This window comes from Lycium barbarum, chromosome 4 (genome assembly GCF_019175385.1).
Source record: "Lycium barbarum isolate Lr01 chromosome 4, ASM1917538v2, whole genome shotgun sequence".
Taxonomy (NCBI): domain Eukaryota; kingdom Viridiplantae; phylum Streptophyta; class Magnoliopsida; order Solanales; family Solanaceae; genus Lycium; species Lycium barbarum.
This window is the reverse complement of record NC_083340.1, coordinates 18,956,606-18,977,906: the sequence shown is the minus strand read 5'-3', so window position 1 is coordinate 18,977,906 and position 21,301 is coordinate 18,956,606. Positions and strand designations below refer to the sequence as shown.

Sequence of the window (21,301 nt, the reverse complement as noted above, 5' to 3'; positions counted from 1 at the left end):
ATTCTAACAAACTATTTTAACAATGTGAAATATTTCCTTAGAATTACACGAGCCTACCTCTAATTATAGAGGATACAGTAATCAGAAAATATTAAATTACAACCCCCTCTCAATTAATATGAAAATGGAAGTAAGGAAAAGTGAGCAATTAATATTTTATGAGGAAATATTAAAAAGAGGAAGAGGATGTGTGTTGATTATCTCAAGGCAAAGGAGAGCCTCTATTATAGGCAAAATGAATGGATTAATCATCAACAAGTGTCTATGTCTATGTCCAAAACTTGCTTTGTAAATGGACATTCATCCATTTATATTCATGAGTAATTGACAACATTGCATACATGACACATGGACTAATGATTTGCCAATCAACATTTTGAAATACTACTACATATGAATCCTTTGTGTCGGTTTTGTTCTATTTTTTCAGAGTATTTAAAGGACTCAGTGTGATTTGAGAATTATGTTGGTTGTCAATCTATCACAAGTTTGCAACTTTGCATTTTTATCTTGGTATGGAACCGATAATGTTTAGCAAAACTCATATGATTGGTCTAAAACAACCTAAAGATACTCTTGATATGATGTGATATCGTCCGTTTTAAATAAAACCTACACGTTATCAGCTTTCATTACTTTTCAACTTCCAATATTGTATTTTGTTTGCACACCCAACACATATATTCACATATATTATAAATCTCCAATTAAACATCTACCAACTTCCAACCTAATATGTTGGTGTAGAGGCAATAAATGGAAGGAAGAAACAATATTATTGAAAGGCTAAAAACATGCAAGTAACCGCGGCTAGGGCTATTTTTACATAGAAAATAAGTCTTGGATCATGAAAAATACACCGACCCTACTGGACCCTGGATACCATCTTTTTAACTGGTAGATAGAATACTAAGATTATTCTGGTACATTACATAGTCAATTAGCATAACTTATGGTCTTTGTTGAGTCAATGTTGTTTTCATGCATATTTCACCCTTCGTTTCCAAATCCAAGATAATATCAACCTCTACAGGCTTAGATATCTTGATATATATATATATCGTTTTCACCCCCCCCCCCCCCCCCCCCCCAACTTTGCTTTAAAAATAAAACTTGCCTCTCAACTTTGAACAATAGACATTCTATCCCACCTTTATCCTATGAAATGACTATTTCACCCTTGCTTTTTTCAATCCTCCATTTATGTAATACATTTTTATATTATATATGATATTTATTTTCTTAATCTAGGTATTTATAAATTCTTATTTAAGTTCATTAACATTATAAGTAGAACATTACTTGCTATTTTTTATGATTATTATTTCAATATCATATGCAGTAACTATGTATATATGTATGTACATGCATGTGCGTATATTTAAGTTTCACTTCTCTCTTATTCTCTATTGTTCATACAAAAAAACAAGCTTTGGTCGTCACTAATGGAATATTTCTTAAATTATAATAAAATTCGTTAACAGTATAAATAACTTATTTTAAAATTTTCCTCTATTTTTCACTTGTATAAATAAATATTAAAGTTTTGATTATTTTTAATAAAATTAATTTTTTGTTTATTTTGATAATTTATTTTATTAAGAACATCATTAAGTTATATATTCAGTTAGTATTTCTCACTTTTCTCTTCGCCTAGAAGATAATATTTATTTTTTATAAGAAATGTTTTACATAAAATAAGAAAATAAAAAATATCATGATTTTAAAGAAGTAAAAAATAAGACAAAAGTTATAATGTAAGGGTAAAATAGGCATTTAAAAAATCAAGTAGCATAAAGGGGGGAGAATGTCTATTGTTCAAAGTTGATGGGAGAGTTTGATTTTTAAAGCATAGTTGGGGGGTGTAAATGATTATCGCCCTAAAATTAATTCATTCTCTTATTCTTCTCCGAACAATTCCATAATATTTCCAAAGGGACTCAAATCCATCAAATACTCTAAAAAAACATGATCAAGGAAAGAGCACCCCTAACTTAAAATGTACTTTTATCATATTTCCGTATAATTTTTGAATGTCTAAATTGTAATTTTAAAATATTGAGTTGATTTAATCGAATTTGGCTTCGAAGATTAATTAAATTGACTTTTGATGAGCGAAAAAATAAAGTCCATTACTCAAATGGTCACTCAACTATTTGAAATTAACAAGTAAAATCATGTTTTTTTTTGTTTGTAATAGCAAAGTCACTTAAATATACCTATAACACTCAGAAGGTCAATACTTATTTTACCCTCTAAATATCAACTTTTATTCTTTTTTTACTTTTTAATATTATGATTTTTTTTCTCTTTTAAATTTTTATCATGGACTTAATTAATTATAAAATAAGTAAATCTTGTGTATAAATAAATAAATATTTATTGCTAGGAAGAATTAGGCGAAAATATCTTATTTAACTATAGCTCTCATCATTCTTCATAAATAAATTTTTTTCCATAGTCATAAATAAGCCTTCTCCGGTGATCCAATGCCTTCTCCATAAGAAATACTCTTTCCATTTTAATTTGTTTGTCTGGTTTTTATTTGACACGGAATTTAAAAAATAAAAAATGATTTTACTTGGTAATTGCAGATACTTAAGTGACCATTTGAGTAATGGACTTTACTTTTCGCTTATCGAAAGTGAATTTAATTAATCTTCAAAACTAAGTTGGATTAAATTAACTCAATTTTTTAAAATTACAATTTAGACATTAAAAATTTATACGGAAATAGGATAAAAGTACATTTTAAATTAGGGGTGCTCTTTCCTTTATCATGTTTTCTTAGAGTATTTGATGGATTTGAGTGCCTTTGAAAAAATTATGAAAAATTATGAAATTGTTAGGAGAAGAATAAGAGAATGAATTAATTTTATAGTGTTAGAATTACGATAGAAATCGGAAAAGTTAGGCGATCTATTGAGTTCCACTAAATTAAAAATATTAAGGTGAGGAAACAACCAAAATAAAAAAGAAATGAAAATTGGAAAAGGAGGGAGAAAAGGCAGAGTTGGGACTTTCGCCCAATTTTCTGATAGAAATCGGAAAAGTTAGGCGATCTATTGAGTTCCACTAAATTAAAAATATTAAGGTGAGGAAACAACCAAAATAAAAAAGAAATGAAAATTGGAAAAGGAGGGAGAAAAGGCAGAGTTGGGACTTTCGCCCAATTTTCTGAAAGTGGGACCCATGGCAAAGAATGAGAGGACCCTCTTACCACTTTTGTCTGCCACATAATAGGTGTGCCTCACACATTGTAAAAAATTTTCAGATTCTCAACTTTCATTCTTTTCCACACAACCGTTTTACATGCTTAATTGATCAAAAGTTTATTTTTCAACTATTTATGCAACTCCTAACCTACACAAATGGAGTAGTATTTATTTCAGAGAGTGTAGTCCAAATACATTATAAATTAAGATATTTATATAGTGGTCGAAAAATTGAAATATGTATATTAATGCCTTAGAAGATGCACAACTTCATTCGTACTTTTACATATTTATACTTTTATATAGGGAAAAGAACATAAATGCCCAATACACATAAAATAACTATCCATTTATGCTCCTTAATTACTTTCATATCTCCAAAAATTTTACCCGGATGCCCCCAAAACTATGATACCAACATGGTATCTCTTATATACTATGATGGTATTATAGAAGACTTCTTTCATTTCTTCAAAAACGCTCATCAACCCTCTATAATACCCATTTGGTATATATAATATAATGATAGGGTATCATAAAAGATCATGTTCATTCATTCAAAAAACACACTTTTCTAAAAAAAAAAAAAAAACTCTGTGATACCATCTTGTTATACATACAAATACTGAGATGGTATCGTGAAGGTCTGCTATAGTCCTTCAATGAGACACTCCTCAATCCTCCATGATACCATCATGGTATATGAATATACTGAAATGGTATAATGGAAGAAGGATTCGGAGGGGGTACTAGGGTAAATAGTTTCGGCCAAGTGGGCAGTACCGAATTAGTTTATGAAGGTTTATTTTCGTACAAATAATTTGCATATAATGGAAAATTTGTGTTGTTTTTCCTATGTTTTATACCAACTGGTTAAAATTACCTACTACGACGAATACTATTCTATAGTAATTCTAACTAGTAACATAGAAACTAAACTAAATAAAACCCGCAACAACCAATAAAAGTATATCAATATTTAATTACAGTATTTTTTAAAATAGAGAATTAAAAAATAATAAGAAACTAGCTCGAAACTAAGCGAGAGAATGAAACTCCAACAATATTTCCTACAGCAAGTAAAGAAATGCTAGAAGACATGCACATGTGAATGTCATTTAAAGCTAGACTCTTGACTAAACGTTAAATACATTAATATTAATTAGTGTGACAAGCAGTTTACAAATGCTCATTGTGTATAAGTTAAATCTTTCACTCATTTTAGTACCTTTCCTCTTTTCTTTTCTTTTTTTGGGCCCAAAAGTTTAGTACTTTTGCTCGACATCTTGTGTATATAGTTATTGTTCTGTAGCAAAAAAAATAACTCTACGAAATTGAGTAGGAAAATAACACACGAGATTCGTGAAATTAACGCAAAATATTTGTGAGATCGTTTAATTTTCTTTTACTCAAATTGTGAATCTCGAAAAAAATTTGACGAAACAATTATCGAAAAAGAATTATAACAAGTAGAGTCTCCTTGGTAGGCCTCTATATTTGTTGTAAATCCTCCCCACCCAACCTAATTATAGGTGGTTTCAGAGTTAGGGCCAGGTAGGGTACCTCTTTAATTTTGTTCAGAACTTCAATATCCCCTTGTCTATAAATACCTAGTTAACTAAATTCACTTTGCAATATTCTCACAAGAAAGAACTAGTAACCTTGAGAAACACATGGATCAGAAAATCACACAAAATGGTTGCATTTTCTCCAAAAGCAGTGGTGCAGTTGTTCCAGAACCAGAAAGGAATGTTGTTCAGTTAAACACACTTTCCTCTCGCCAAATGGACTCTCTTACTGCTCTTTGTGACACTTTTTTACCTTCAATTCATCCTAATTCCTATGGTCATCATCATCAAGAAGCCAATATTGATGATTCTTTCATTAAGTTCCTTCAAACTTCAGCATCCATGAATGGAACTCCTCAACATGTAAGTTTTTTTCTTTATATACTTCTCATCAGTTTTCCTTTTTCTCTTAAGGGTGGAACAGAATTTGAACTTTATAATTCTAAATTCTAGGGCAGCGATGTTAGGTGTAAGTAATTGTTTTTTTTACTTTAAATTGTATACATATTTAACGGCCAAATTATACGAGACCTCCTAGCTCTACGTCTGAACTTTCCTGTTATTGTTCATGTGGTAAATGCTTTTATTATGTGGAATAAATTACAAATAGGAGACAATAAGAATCGAACTTCTGTTATTTTTGCTCGTATCAAGTTTTTTTTTTTTATATATATTTTATTTTTCAGATAGCATGGATGGTAAGCAACAGATTGCAACATCCTAAGCTGAACTTGTGCGTATTAGCGCTATGGCTATTATCAACAAGGATTGGAACTTTCATAATTTGTGGTAAGCCAAGCTTGTCGAGCCAGTTTCCATATTTGCAGAGCTTTTCTAAGGTTTCACCAAACAAAAGAGAAGAAATTGTAAAATCATGGGAAACAAGCTGGTTCAAACTCCTAAGGATTCTCTTTTCTGGCTTGAAAATTCTGGTTCTCCTGGTATTCTTCACTCAGGTATTTAATTTACGCACAATCTACAATTTTAATTTTTGTCATTAAAGTCTAGTACTTTTATGAATTATACAGCTACCCTCTTCTGCTTTTTCGGCATCTGTTTTTTGCTGTAGTGAAATCAATAGGTAATTTAATTTCTCATAGCTGTACCAATCATATGGTGGGTGGGTTGAAATTGCATTTACTCTTTCACGGTTTCACCTGCTCTCTAACAGAAAATACGTACATATGGCATGCATGCAAACCTTAGTTTGTTTGAATCAAAATCATCCATCTTAAAATGGAACACGTGTCTTCCATTTAGGTAAGAATTTTGAACAATGGGAGAGTTCGTTATCGTATGTTTGAATCAAAATCATCCATCTCAACCTATTATTTTTGATGGGGCATAATTATATTTAAAAATTTATTAAAAATATGCTTCTCTATATGTGTTTAGCTGAGTGCGAAGTTTCAAAATTAAAGGAAGTCTTTTGAAATTTATGATTCAAAAAAATCATTATATTTGTGTAGTTATAAATTATCTCATTAAGAAGAAAATGAGAAAGTTAAAGATATATCATTACAAAATCTAGAAAGGTGTCTTTTTTATACCGACTAAAAAGAACAGAGTGTCACATAAATTAGGATGAAAGAAATAATAAATGGAGTAGTAGATATGAATCTAATATTAAAAATTCAAATTAAAAATCTAAAAAATTGGAATCATAAAAAATAAATTTCGCATTCACCTAAAATTGAGAAGATAGGATAAATTTATACTCCCTCCGTCCAAATTTATGCGACGCTCTTTCTTTTTTAGTCATTTTAAAAAATAATGACACATTTTTATATTTAATAACAATTCAACTTTAAATTTACCTTTTTACCTTTAGTGAAATGATTTCTAGCAACATAAATCACTATACTTTAGTCCATAAATTCTAAAGTTTCTTTTATTTCTTAAATTTCGTACCCGATCAGACATTTTCACATAAAATGGAAAATGGGAATCAGGGAGCTTGTAGGAAATACTTGGAATGAGCTAAGCTAGTGTCACAAGTTTTAGATGTTGTTGTCAGCTCCCGAAAAGTGCGACATGCAAAAAGTCTCAATTCAAGATAAAATTAAAGAGACTTTAATAAATATTTTCAAAAGTCACATTACTTTTTTTTTTCTTTCAAAAATAGCAGCTTTAGATATATTACTAACCATACGTATTGTGATAGAATTTCCACAAATCAAGGGATTTGTTTCAATCCTTATAAATCTGATCCTATAATCTCTCATCATCTTAGTAACTAAGAAATTAAGTTACATCCTAATTAATACATACTCCGTATCATTTTCTCGCTCATCATCATTTTTCTCACTAACTGAGAAATTAGTTTACGCTAATGATTCTAATTACAGTATACATATTCCTTTTCAGTAATTAAGGAATTCGTTTACCACTAACTATCCATGTTTTCAGTTTGGTTATACATATTATACCATATATATCCTTAGGGATATCTTTGTTATACCATGTAGTATGTCGTTTATTATACCATGTATATCTTTATTATACTGTAAATATAATTAGATAAGCACAGATAAAATGTTGGACAATTTTGTAAAAAAATATACCTTTAATATATTTCAAATATGCTATACTTATTAATTATACCATGTATGTCTTTATTATACTGTATATATAGTTAGATTACTGTATATATTTTTGTTTATATGTATGTTATACTAAATATATAAAGTGTATATATATGTTATATCGGTAAAGGCATGAGAATAGGAAAGGACAGAAAAAGAATGGAGTGGTTGTAAAGATAAAAAAAAAAAAAAAAAAAAAAAATAGGAAAAGTTTTGTGTGGTTGATTTTTATCTAGCTAAAATTTAGGGATGATTATTTGGAAGCGGATAGATGTGTTAATATTTAATTGACATGAAATGATAACTAACTAATGCTGCTACTACTGTGCAATTATTTTTAAAATACTGCCTAGTTATGTTTTTTTTTCCCAAAATTAAACTTAATTTGAGGGACGACTCAATCCCAAGTCAACTAGGCTCGGAAAGAAATGAGACCCCAGAAAATTACTCTTGGTATATTTGTATAATACTCCCTCCATTCCATAATAAGTGGAGTTTTTAGTTTATGCACAATCCTTAAGAAAATGCTCACTTCTAGAAAATTAGGAGTGCTTTTACTAACTTACGCCTAATTAAATGCCTAGAAAAAGAAAAGGTATTTAATGATTCTTAATTATGTAGATAAGGGTAATTTTGAAAGAATAACATCAATTTAATTTCTTTTTGAAATCCTAAAGCACCATTTATATATTTTGAAACAAAATGAAAAGTCTAAAACACCACTTATTTAGGAACGAGGAGTAATAATAATGTTATTATATAATTTAATGATTGCTCCGGTTACTTATTACTCCCTCTATTCACTTTTACTTGTCCACTTTGGACTTTTCACGCTGTTTAAGAAATAATAAATGAAGTGTATAGTTTACCGATGTGCCCATTTTAATTATTGCATATTTTTATTGGATTTGAAAAATGATTTGAAGTGAGTAATTACTACTATGGTAAAACAACAAAAATAAAATTGTCTTCTCTTGATATGCTAAAATTGACAAGTAAAAGTGAAAATGTATTTTGAAATACTGGATAAATAAAAGTAAACGGAGGAAGTATTAAAATGGGACATTTTCAGCGATTGATAGCAGCTAGTCGCCAATGGTCATTAATTATGTTCCAAACGGTGTGCTACTGTTTAAAGATTTCGTTGAACAGACAAAGACGTCACGCAATTTAATTATCAATAACTTGTTGCTTCTTTCCTCTCATTGGCTCCAACTTGACTCGATATTTTGTAGTTTGATACGCGTTTGCGAGTGCATCCTATATTAGTAATGTATATATCAACAATTTGTATTAGAATTTTAATTTGTGCTTTTATAATAGTAGATATAGATATGAATAAATAGATCATTGCTTTATAGAGTTTCTTCTTTCAAATGATTTTTGCACACTTAATCAAGTTAACTATCTTCATATTGATCTTGTAGACTTATTTTGGATATCACATTTAGTGCTAAAAGAAAATGCACAAGTAGCACAGACTATAAAACTCTAATTTGATATATTTAATCAGATAAAAAAAATTAGTTCTTTTTCAAGTGTCTGTATTTCTTGCAAAATAATGTTAAAATTTATGTAACAATTGAATTGTGTTTTTCGAAATTAAATAAACAAAAACTTACCTAAGATTAATAATGTCCAACAAGGATTAAAATTTATCTGATATATTGGCAACTAAGAAAGAAATATCGGAAGCAGCGGATTATAAAAAGATAATTAGCATCTTTGTATCTCAAAAAAATTAGAAAAGTAAAATTCAAATAAAATATATGTAAACTATATTTAATAAGTCAATTCAAATAAAATATATGTAAACTATATTTAATAAGTCTAAGGACCTATATTAAAATTCGTCTTTAAACCACATGTTCCTTAACCCTAACTAAAATTATTGTAGGTTTTTATTAGCCATCTTAGAGGGGTAGGGTGGAAAAACATTACTTGAAATAATTTATGTTGCATAGTACTTTATTATGGTTTACACTATTGGTATAGCGTAGTTGGGGTACACTATATATATATAGACTACGATTAGAAAGACAATGACATAAACCATCCCAATGCTATAGTACTGTTGCTTGTTTAGTCCATTGCAAATACCTCTTTTCTTTTATCGTTACTACCGCTCGTTCTTGCAAAATTTAGAAATGTTTGGTTTGAGGCATTAAAGATCATTAATTAAAACAATGTGTTAGGTTCGTGTTCCTTTCTAGTCAGATGTAATACGATATTTTCAATAGGCACTTTCGAGTTTCTGCCCTTTTTGTATATCTTATCGAAGTTTATTTTTCTTTCAAGTCTAGAAATGATATGAACAGAGATGCACCCATTTATCCGGTAGAACTTACATGATTAAATATTTATTTTAACCAAATCGGGTAAACGGGATAACTTTTATCAGATGAAAAAATCTTGTCGAAATTTATGACTTTACTACGATAAAGTACCAACTTTAATGACTGTAATTGAAATTATCATAGCTGACGGCATAGTCACCTATGCATTTTTTGCTGATTTAAGGTGCCTATTTGGTTTTACTGAGGTTGCCTGATGGGCTTCCCAAGCATTTCCGAGCAATATAGAAAAAGTTCAGTTATCTTTCGATGAACAAAATTACCTTAGTGACTTATATAGCCAAAATAATACTAATAATCTTAAGCTAGATCATTATTTGAGAAACTACCTTTAATATAATTCTTAGTCACTACTTTTAAACATGTTTCTTTTTATGTCTAAAAACTTATTCCAAGTATTTTAATGAGATAAGAAAATATCTTAATAAATCATAATTAAGTGAGAATTTGTTTTTCTTAAACACATAATATATACTTATTGTCTATAAACATCGAGTGTCGGTCAATTTTTATTGTTTCCAATATGTTGCACCTTTCTTTCTGTCTTTATGCATGAGCACCAGTGGGCAAACATTTGGGACCTTGCATTTACGAATTGTGTCATATTTCCCCAAATCACTAAATAATGGACTTGAAAAAAGGCAAACATGGATTGCCCACTTGACAGTACTACATTTAATTGGAACTTATTCAAGAGGTGCTCATAATCTGAAACCGTCATGACGCTTAACCAGAAAAAAAAAAAAAAAAAAGTCAAAACATAATAGGAGTTCTATCTATTTAAGAAAATGACGTGGTGTGAAAAGATATTATCTAGACTATGTTGTAAATGAACCCCATAAATTCACAATATATACTTTTACATTTCATACAAAAGAAATACGTAATAATGTCGCTCAGCATTATTGCCTATGTTTGCATTCGAACTCAAGATTCTCTCTGTAGCTCTTCCACCTAGCTAGCTCAAGCTTAACTTGATGAATAATGTGTTAAAACTAAACTTAACCTGATTTAAGTTTGATACTTCCTTGAAATTGAAAATCTTAATTTCTTTTTAGGTGAATGAGAAAAGCCAGAATCCATCATGGAAAGCACTTGGCTACTCTGGACCTGATCCAGATTTTAAGAAGCAAAAACAAGAAAACATGGACCGTAAGAAAAGGGATCATCAACCATTTGGACCACTTTATGAAGGAATCATCAGTCTAAAAGAATCACACAAAATAACATTTGAGAGGCTGCAAAAACTAGGATTTTCTGTGTCAAAACCCCATAATTTGAAGAACATAAAGAGAAGTACAGAGTCCCCTGATTCCATAATTGAATGTGATGCTGTAGTAGTTGGTTCAGGTTCTGGTGGGGGAGTTATAGCTGGTATTCTTGCAAATGCTGGACACAAAGTGCTTGTCCTAGAAAAAGGAAGTTATCTTGCAAAAACAAACCTTTCACTTCTTGAAGGTCCTTCAATGGATCAAATGTACCTTGGAAATGGACTACTAGCAACCAAGGACATGGATATTATGCTACTTGCTGGATCCACTGTTGGTGGTGGCTCAACGATAAACTGGTCAGCTTCGATTCAAACTCCACAACATGTTCTAAAAGAATGGTCCGAAAGCTACAATCTTGAACTGTTTGAAAGTGAACTCTACAAGGGGGCTATGAAGATTGTGTGTGAAAAAATGGGAGTTCAGTCTGAAATTCAGGATGAAGGGTTCCAAAACATGATATTGCGAAAAGGGTGTCAAGAATTGGGGTATCCAGTGGAAACTGTTCCTACAAACGCGCCCTCGGATCATTATTGTGGATGGTGCAGCATGGGTTGCAAAGACGGGAGAAAAAAAGGCGCAGCTGAGACATGGCTAGTTGATTTGGTGAAATCGGGTAATGGTGCAATACTTCCTGAATGTGAAGCCTTGGAAGTGATCCATGAAAAGAAGAATGACAACTCAGGAAAAAGTAAAGCTATTGGAGTTGCTTTTGCATTTCAAAATTATGAAGGGGCGAGAAAAATTTGCATGGTGAAATCAAAAGTCACAATAGTAGCTTGTGGTGCTCTTAGCACTCCTTCATTGCTCAAGAGAAGTGGCTTGAAGAATCCAAATATTGGCAGAAACTTACACCTCCATCCAGTCGTTATCGCCTGGGGATACTTTCCAGATTCACAACCAATATCTAATGAAATATGGCCAAAAGCAGAGAAGAAGAGTTATGAAGGAGGAATAATAACAGCAATGTCTAAAGTCATGGCGAATACCGAAGGATCGGAATATGCTGCAATCTTACAAACACCAGGATTGCACCCTGGCATGTTTTCAGCACTAATGCCATGGGTTTCAGGCCTAGATATTAAGATGAGGATGACCAAATACTCAAGAACCGCGTATATTTTCGCGTTAGCAAGGGACAAGGGATCAGGGGAAGCATTCTCACCATATTCAGTAAGTTACAAGTTGGATCAAATTGATGAAGAAAGTCTAAAACTAGGCTTAGAGAAGACATTAAGAATCTTGGCAGCTGCCGGTGCAGAAGAGATCGGAACTCAACATCGAAAAGGAAGGAGTTTGAAGGTGAAAGAAGCGAGTTTGAAGGATTTTGAGAGGTTTGTGAAAGAAGAAAGTTCAATAAGAATTGGAAAACATTCAGTTCCTATATGTTCAGCACATCAAATGGGAAGTTGTAGAATGGGAATTGATCCAAGAACTTCAGTGGTTAATTCTAAAGGGGAGACATGGGAAGCAGAAGGTTTGTTTCTTGGTGATTCAAGTGTGTTTCCAACTGCTCTTGGAGTGAATCCAATGGTCACAATTCAGGCCATTTCTTACTGCACTGCAAAATCTGTGCTTCAAGTTCTTAAGAATCAAAAGCTTGGGTAAAAAGGGAAGCATGAAGAATTATTTTTGGAAAATCTTGAAAAAGTTGTTTTTGTTTATTTATTTATTATGTGATGTCTCTACCTTCCAGGCCTCAACTAATGAGTTGAAGGCTATAGTAAGCATATGGCATAAGATTCTTGGAGGAATACATATATCTTACCAAGTGTAAACGTCAAAATTATATTCTAGTAAATCTGTTAGTAAATTGTGTTATTTATTCTTTCTTCTAATTTCTTTTGAACATGATTTATTCACACGATGACATTATTATATTATTCATTATAAGAAAAATACTAAAATCTAAAAGATATAACGTACTAGGTGTAACGACCCGTTTCGTCGTTACTGCGAATGTTGAGAAAACCCGCAACTCTGACTCCTTAAAAATGTCTTCATTCAGTTATATTTCTGGAAATCGCTAATTCAATTGAAACTGTGGTGCACATCGCGTGAGAGCTTGAAATGTGGGCCACCAGGCCCAATTGGGCCGCCACAGCGGCTGGAAAGGCGCTACAGCGGTGGCGCTGTAGCGGTCGTATCACCGCCACTGCAACAAGTGTATTTGGCCAGGCCGCCACGGCGGCCACTCAGCCGCCTTAGCGGCACTGCCGAAGCGGTTCCCATACCGCTGGAGCGGTTACGTATAGTGAAAATTCCTATTTAAGACTTCATTTCGGGAATTGGCCCCATTTTCTCATAAACCCTAAAGTCCAGCCGCCCTCTAGTCTTTTTGGGAGCCTAAAATCAAATTTTGTTGGGAATGTAAATCCTCCTATCCTCTTCAAATTCCTACTTTCACATAATAATTTGTTTCTAAAATCTTCACCTAGAGAGTTAACATAATGGGTATCACTAAACCCTAAATGGGAAGGATGATTGGTTAGCTTGTTCTTCATACGTAGTTCCTTGATTTAAATCCCTCATGTTCTTCACCCTAGATTGGTTAATAACCAAGATTCCTATCTTCTTTCTAATTGTAAATGAGTTTTCCCATGAATCTTGGAAATGGGTTTTCTTAAGGAAAGAGTTAAAAATGGCAACTTGGTCTAGCAATAACTCCTTATGGTTAGGAAAAGAGTTCTTTTGGTAATGAAATCCTAGAAATCTAAGGGTGGTCCAAATTCCTAAATTTTCCTTATCAATTTGAAATCCCTTACAAGTGCGTTAATGGTGATTCCTATCCTTGGCTCATGAGTATTTCAAGTTCCTTCGTTCGGGTTACGACATGATGAACGAATTAAAGGTCTACGGATATTCGTGGCACCCGCTCGGCCTCGAGGTAGGTTACGGCTTCCTTTTGGTAGACTCCGGTTAGATCTACAAATTCATGTATTAGAAGAAACGAAGAATGCATGTATATGTATTGGAGATTTGGGATGGATTCTTAGGATGGTACTATTATGTGATGTTTGTATTCGGGCTTGTGGCCTGTAGATTCCCTAGGATTCTTGTGTTGAATTTCCTTGAATATCGGTGGATTGTTGTGACTTGGAAGCAGTTGTTGTTAATTATTTTTCTATGCTGCTTGGTGAGAAATTCCGTAAGGTGTGCCTAATTGGTTCTATGCTAATAATATTGAACCTTCTTTGATATTGAAATGGGTAAATGTACCAACAATCATGAAATGGATTCTAGACTGGGTATTAGGGAAGTCTTGTAAATAGAAGGTGAATTATCATGTATTAATTTTGATAGATAGTAAGGAAGTAACGTTATATGTTACGTGGCTTGACTATTCTATTGTGTTGGCTTGATGCCATGTGTTGTCAGTAGCTATTGAAATCTGTTGTTCCATCTTGATTGTGATATTATAGTATCTTACGGGTTGATGTTGATAAGAGGATAGAGTTCTATATGACTTGTGTAGTCTTTCATAATATTGTTGGCGTACCCATGTTGGTACTTGTGACACTGATATATTGTTGGCGTACCCACGTTGGTACTAGTGACATTGATATGTTGTTGGCGTACCCATGTTGGTACTTGTGACATTTATCTGATTATTGATGTTGACACATGCATTGCACGCATTCTCATGATATACTGTTGCTACATTGTTGGTACTTGATGAAACACTGTGATAAGCTGGGCTCGGTTTTTAAATGAGAGTGGTGTGAGAGTCCGATATCCGATGTTAGTCCCAAAATCGTGGATTGAGTGAGTACATGGACTCTATGGGTCGCTCAGGGTGGTGCCGGTGAGAACCCTCCGTGGACAAAGATCAAGAGTCTCGTCTATCTGTTGGGCAAAGATCTGGGACGAGTGACACTTAGACTTCGCGAGTCACCTTGGGTTGTGCTACCGAGACGTGGAGGTATTCCGTCTGGAGTACATGTGTACACAGCATTACATGGCATTGTATTTGCATTCATACATTATTCCATTGCATTGCATCATGGCTTATATTGAGATGATTTTGGTGCTTTACTTGTGATGTCGGTTTCGGGTTGGATATATTAGAACTTGGCACATTTGGATTTAGATGTTCTACTTAGGCGATGACGTGTACTTGGTTACGATTATGGTTGCCTTATACTTGTTAATTTATTTCTTAGATCGTTCGTAGGATCAGTTATATGTTTGGCTTACAAAATGATGTAGGATAAGGAATATCTTAATGATGAGTGGACTCCTGTACTAAGAACGAATGGCATAATGATATATGACTAGCGTGAAACTGTTGTGGAATTTATTGGTGGCTATTAGAGAAGAGTTGCATGATTATAAGAGTCTCGATGTTATAACGAGTGTTAGATAGATGTATGATATTGATCTAGTTGCTTATCGGGCTTATTTGTGTATTCTTTTACTGATATATGTTTCTAACCATTGTCGACCTATGATGCTTACTCAGTACATGTTGATTGTACTGATACTTCCCTTGCTACATCCCTTTTGGGGTGTAGAGTGTTTCAGGTGATTGACTGCGACATGTTTGGAAGATGCACGGTACCTATCTTGAAGGTCTCCTCCCACTTCATTCTGGGATGGAGGTTGAGTCTGAGAATTTATTTCAATTTAAATTTACATTAGTCGCTCTTGTATTTGTCTAGACCAAGTCATGGGAGTCGGAATGAGTCTTGTAATTATCTAACTGTTGTATTCATTTTGAAATCTTGGGTTAATAAATTTATTTGGTTTCTGTTGTTAATTATATACATATATTGGATTAAATGAATTGTTCTTTACTTGGTTGATGTGTTATTTGAATGAGGGTCTGCCTACCGAGGAGGGAAAGGTAGGTGCCGCACGATCCTTAAATTGGGTCGTGACAGTAGGAGCAGGGGCGGAGGGTAGGTCCATCCGAATCCTTTAACACCCTTAGCTTGGTGAAAATCTTGCCTCCACTATTGACTAGGAGTATTAATCATCTCATCCGTGCAGTGGCCTTCAATATGATATTGATAAAACATTTTTGTTATTTTTGCTGCTGCTTTTTTCAGCATGGATAAGCGACAGATTGCAACACCCTAGTCCCTAATTATAAGCTCAACTAGTGCAAATTAGCCCTATGGTTCTATTATCAATGAATTAGGAACTTTTATACTTTGTGGTAAGACAAGCTTGTCGAGCCAGTTTCCATATTTGAAGAGCTTTTCTAAGATTTCAACAAACAAAAGAAAAGAAATTGTTTAATCATGGGCAACAAGCTGTTTCAAACTCCTAAGGCTTTTCTGCCATGGAATTTCTGGTTCTCCTAGTATTCTTCACTCAGGTACTATTTAATTTAGCGTACAGTGTACATTTTTTTGTCATTAAAGTCTAGTACTTTTATTTAATTGTAGATCTACTCTTCTGTTTTTTCTGTAGCTTCTTTTTGCTGTAGTGGAATTAATAGGTAATTTATTCCCACAATATTCACCAATCATATTGAGGTTGAGTTGAAATTGCATTTACTCTTTCATCTGCTCTGTAACAGAAATTACGTACATATGCATGCAATTTTTTAATTTATTTTTTGGGTTTTCTCCTCCTTCTGTCTCCTTTTAACCATTACTTTCCCTTTGTTTTAAATAGAAGAAAATGATCTATAAATACTTTTTGTATAACATTAAAAAAATTATCGGAAGCTAGAAAGTACAAACCCAATTAATTGGATGAAATACTAGAGTTCATAGTGGGCAATACGTGGAAATGAGCTAAGCTAGTCAGCTAGTGTCCCAAGGTTTAGATGTTATCAGTTCCCGAAGAAGTGCGACGTGCAAAAGTCACAATTCATAGAAGGCGTTTGGCCATGAAAATCAAATATTTTTCATTTTATTTGGTATTTTAGAGTTGGAGTTAGAGTTAAAATTGGAGTTGAAGTAAGAGTTGAAGATGGAGTTGTGTTTGGTTATAGTTTTTATAAAAATATTTGGTTGTTTGAATGTATTGAAAGTGAAAAAAGTGAGAAAAGAAAGTGAAAAAAATGAAAAACAAGTTTTGATTGTTTTTCAAATTTCAAACACCATAAAGTGAAAAAAGTAAAAAAAATATTTCAATAAAAAAGTGAATAATTATCATGGACAAACGGGCTCTTAATTTCAAGGGCGACTCAATCCCAAGTCAACTAGGACCAGAAAAAATGAGACCCCGGAAAATTATTCTTATTACACTCATAATTAATAACGATATTATATAATGGCCAAATACATACATAGCCCCTTAAACTTGTTTAATATTTTCATTTTAACACTTAAACTAAGACTAGTACCTAGTGAACACCTGAACTTGAATAAAATTATATTATTAAACACAATATAATGAGATGGCACAATACGTGTATCTCACATTATTTAGGAGCGTAGGAGCTCCTTTGTTTTTTCTTTTTCCTTTTTTCCTTCCCTCTCTCTCATTTTGCTCTTACTCCATCCCCACGCCTGTTACACCAGTCCACCATTCTTCTTTCCTTTTTATTTTTCGGTAAAATATTATAGCAGTTCTTAACCCATTTGATCTCCCAAGGTTTGCCTCCAGGATCAACAAATTGTGATTCTATATCTCTGCAAGTCCATCATCAGCTGGCCATGAATGTCATTATTTGTTAATGGCTTCTCATAGCCTTGGATTTGAAGGACCACCAATGGAGGTCTCAAGTTTTAATCACCAAGCTTCTAAATTTCTCTCTAGCTCGAATTCAACTTATCAAGCAATTAAAAACACTTCCCAGTAACAAATTCAAACTGGAAAGCAATTTTTTCATTCACGATTTTTGCTCTTCAAAGACCCCCAAAAGTAAACTTCGAATATTGCACTACACAATTCTTCAAATCAGTAAATGACGTTAACTTTCAGCTCAAAATAATTTCAAACAAGCTAAACTTCGAACTCAAACAAATTCTTCCACAACAGATTCGAATAGTAGCAGAAATGGAAAATTCTTTTTTGGATTTTCTTTATTTTTCTAATTTCTAAATCAAAATCTAAGGACTTGATTGAGGAGTTGTGGAAGAACTTTAAGGAGGGTAGTTTCGATGGGATCAATATCCTTCATTCTTGAGGTATGATTGGTGTAGAAGACAAGTACACGGGGAGCACGACGGCTGGTGGGTTTTTTTCATTTCTTTTTTTCCTTTTCCTTTTCCAAATATTGTCATTTTTCTTTTGGTTGACATGTTTGTTTTTCATTAGTGTCTTTTTGCCACGTCATGGAAACTGAAATTCACGCACCACATATGATTCAGGATAATCAAATTTGTGTTCAATAGGTACAGTTTTCTATTACATAAAGGGTTAAATAGGTACTGGTCTTAGTTTAAGTGTCAAAATAAAATAAAAAAGAGACAAGTTTAACGGGTTGAGATTTGGCATAATTGATATGACTACTCTTTTAGTATACTTATTACATTAACGACACATAAATATCATAAATATTTTCAACGATTGATAGCGCAATTGTCGCCAACAGTCAATGAGTATTTGTACTTAGTTCCAACTTCCAACTTCCAAATGGTATGCTAAAAATTTGGTTGAATGGATAAAGACGTTATGCAATTACTTGACGGCTACAATTTGAATCAATCTTTTTCACAATTATAGCTTTGTACGGTTTCTTCTTTCAAATTATCTCTACACTCGATCAAGTTAATTGTCTTTATATATATTGATAGTTAAAAATTAATGGTTTACACAATTATGGACGAGTGTACGTAGTTGAGAAATCTATACATTTTATTTTATTTTTTAACTATATAGAAGAGTGAGTTTGCTCACTTTTTCGTCGTCCGCCGTTCATAAAAATAAAAAATAAAAAAGGGTGAGTCTCATACTAAACACCAAGCAATATAAAAGAAAATAAAAATAAGAAAAAAGAGTGAAAACTCATCATCTCCAAACTCACGAAAAAAATGAACTCATATTAACAAAATCAAGCAATATCAAAATTAAATAAAAAAAGTGATCCCCATATTAAAAAAAAAATAATGTCAAAAAAAGTGCATCCCATATTAAAAAATCAAACAATATTCAAGTAATTTTCAAAGTATCTCATTAAGTCAATAATGATGGATTATTTGTCACGTGCGTATAAACTCATTAATGAGAGCAAATGAAATTATTGTACAACAAAAAACATGAACCCCATATTATTGCTTTTCTTCAAAAGGTTAAGTAGCCAAACCATACAATTTTTTTTATGTTAGCCTGAGATCTAATCTAGATATTGAACTGTTGTACTTGCTATTCCGCCATGTCATTTATTTGTTATGTTTACTAAAATAAATATACTTAAAATACTTATATTTTAAAAAGATAGAATTTAATTACTTTTTCATTTTTATTCTTACACGAATAAATGTGAAAAGAGATCACTGTCGTAAAAGAAAAAATAACATTCCGGAGTTAATTAAAGTTAGGAGTCACCACCTAATTATTTATGGTGAATTAGGGCACCTAAAGTTTATTAAAGTAGTTATCTAAAGTTGATTTTATTTTAAAGTCTACGAAACCAAAAAAGATCTGAGTAAGGGTTCAGCTAACTTAAAGGGAAGGTACTAAGCACCCTTTAAGATCCGTTAAAAGACGGTTAACCGACCGGACTTATATTAATTAATTAAGGCTAAAAATGTAGAATTTACAACATTTAAGAAATATCTTTGTGAGTATTGCTAAAGTTATAGATAGATATATAAAAATGTTATTTCAAAGAGGACTTGTAGGATTATATTAAAAGGCAGAGTAAATTAAAAAGACTGATTGTAAAGTTGTAGAATTTATGTATAGATGCCAAGTATCAAAATCTTCATTATCAATCCTCAAAGATGCTATTTGTGAAAATCCATTGTTTTTTAAAAAAGGGGAAGGGAAAAATGATTTTTGTAGACTCAACCAACTTCTTTTTTTAACGTGCAGCATTACATTAATGACCTTGAAAACCCATTTATTTTCAAAGAAAAGATTGGATTAGCTAGAATAAACTTTTAGTGAAAACATTTAACCAAATTCCATCTAAGGCAAAATGCTTGGAGAAACATAGATAATTAACTACCTGTTCAACTTCCTTTACATCTAATTGTTATATCTCGTGTATCAAAGGTAAGTATTCGACTATTAACTAAAATAACATTTTAAATGAGTCTCAGCTATAAATTTAGGCAACTCAAGTCTCAACAGTTGGTCACACAAATACAAATAAAGGTGGTCACATAGGAAATTTAATCACGCCAACAGGAAAGCAGAGATGGTAGCACATAAAAAAAATGAGAAAGGTCATTTTCGATTTTCACGAGCGATAGGAATGTTTTGCAAGATGCCACTCAAGCAATATAAGAGAGCATAGGCGGTGAATGATGTGCGGATTCCGTAAGCGGTATCGTTGAGTCTCAAATGAGACTCTTCGGCTCCGGTGTACATGCAAACAAAGAAAAGAAAGTGTAAAGATTAGAAAGAAAACCCGATTAAAGTAATCATGGAGGATAAAGAAGAAAGTTAAAGAACTTATACTAAAAAAAATTCCCAAAAACATTATATTTACTGTAACTTCTACAATCTGAAAAATAGACAAATCCAAAACCAATGCCCGCATACCGAAATGTAATACACATCAGCTTCCTCCAATCATGCTACTAAAGTAGAACCCAAAGAAATATTTTTCATTGACAGAAACTCCAATAACATATCACAGTAATATAAGAGATTCCTCCCAAAACACAAAAGCACCTATCTTTACCTTTGGAATCACATGCGATACTTAGCTAATACCAGATAAAGAAAACATTTACTTAACTCAAACATCCATCATATTTAAAATGAGGGTCAGTGAAAGAGCCAAACATATATATATATATATATATATATATGGCAGCCGAACACTTCAAAGGCATTGCTTAGGATTGTTGTAGTATCTAATTATCCTCACTCCGCTTGGATTAGGATTTTAGCCTAAATCGAAATTATGTTGAGGAATATTATTCGAAAGGGTTCAAACAGATCATAACCCACAAATTGAAAGAAAATAGCAACTACAGGTTCACCCAATAAAAAAAAAATCCAAACTTGTCTTCAAAACATATACTAAATTTCCCTAGAATCTAGAGCAAATCTCAAATTCAAGTCTACCTCTTGTTCTTGTTACATCCAGTAATGAACAGGCCTAGATCATATAGCAACAAGCATATATGCAAATAACATCGTAACTATCACCTAGAAATTTTCCGCCCCAAAGCAGTCCTTAAGGTTCCAAAATCAAGTTCTTGCAGTAAAATGTACAAAACTAGAGTATATTAA

General features: G+C 32.3%; 1 protein-coding gene across 1 annotated transcript; it reads left to right on the top strand.

The window, feature by feature from the left end:
- Positions 1 to 4,628: 4,628 nt before the first annotated feature.
- LOC132635477 (long-chain-alcohol oxidase FAO4A-like) lies at positions 4,629 to 12,813 on the top strand. The gene is made up of 3 exons (XM_060351883.1): positions 4,629 to 5,146; positions 5,470 to 5,739; positions 10,781 to 12,813. Exons 1-3 carry the CDS (start codon positions 4,889 to 4,891, stop codon positions 12,596 to 12,598), a joined length of 2,346 nt encoding a protein of 781 aa, XP_060207866.1. The 5' UTR covers positions 4,629 to 4,888; the 3' UTR covers positions 12,599 to 12,813.
- The last annotated feature ends 8,488 nt before the right edge of the window (positions 12,814 to 21,301 follow it).

Coding starts and splice junctions, on each gene's coding strand:
- LOC132635477 (XM_060351883.1), top strand. CDS start 4,889: ATGGATCAGAAAATCACACAAAATGGTTGCATTTTCTCCAAAAGCAGT. Junction 5,147..5,469: donor TGAATGGAACTCCTCAACAT/GTAAGTTTTTTT, acceptor TTTATTTTTCAG/ATAGCATGGATGGTAAGCAA. Junction 5,740..10,780: donor TCCTGGTATTCTTCACTCAG/GTATTTAATTTA, acceptor ATTTCTTTTTAG/GTGAATGAGAAAAGCCAGAA.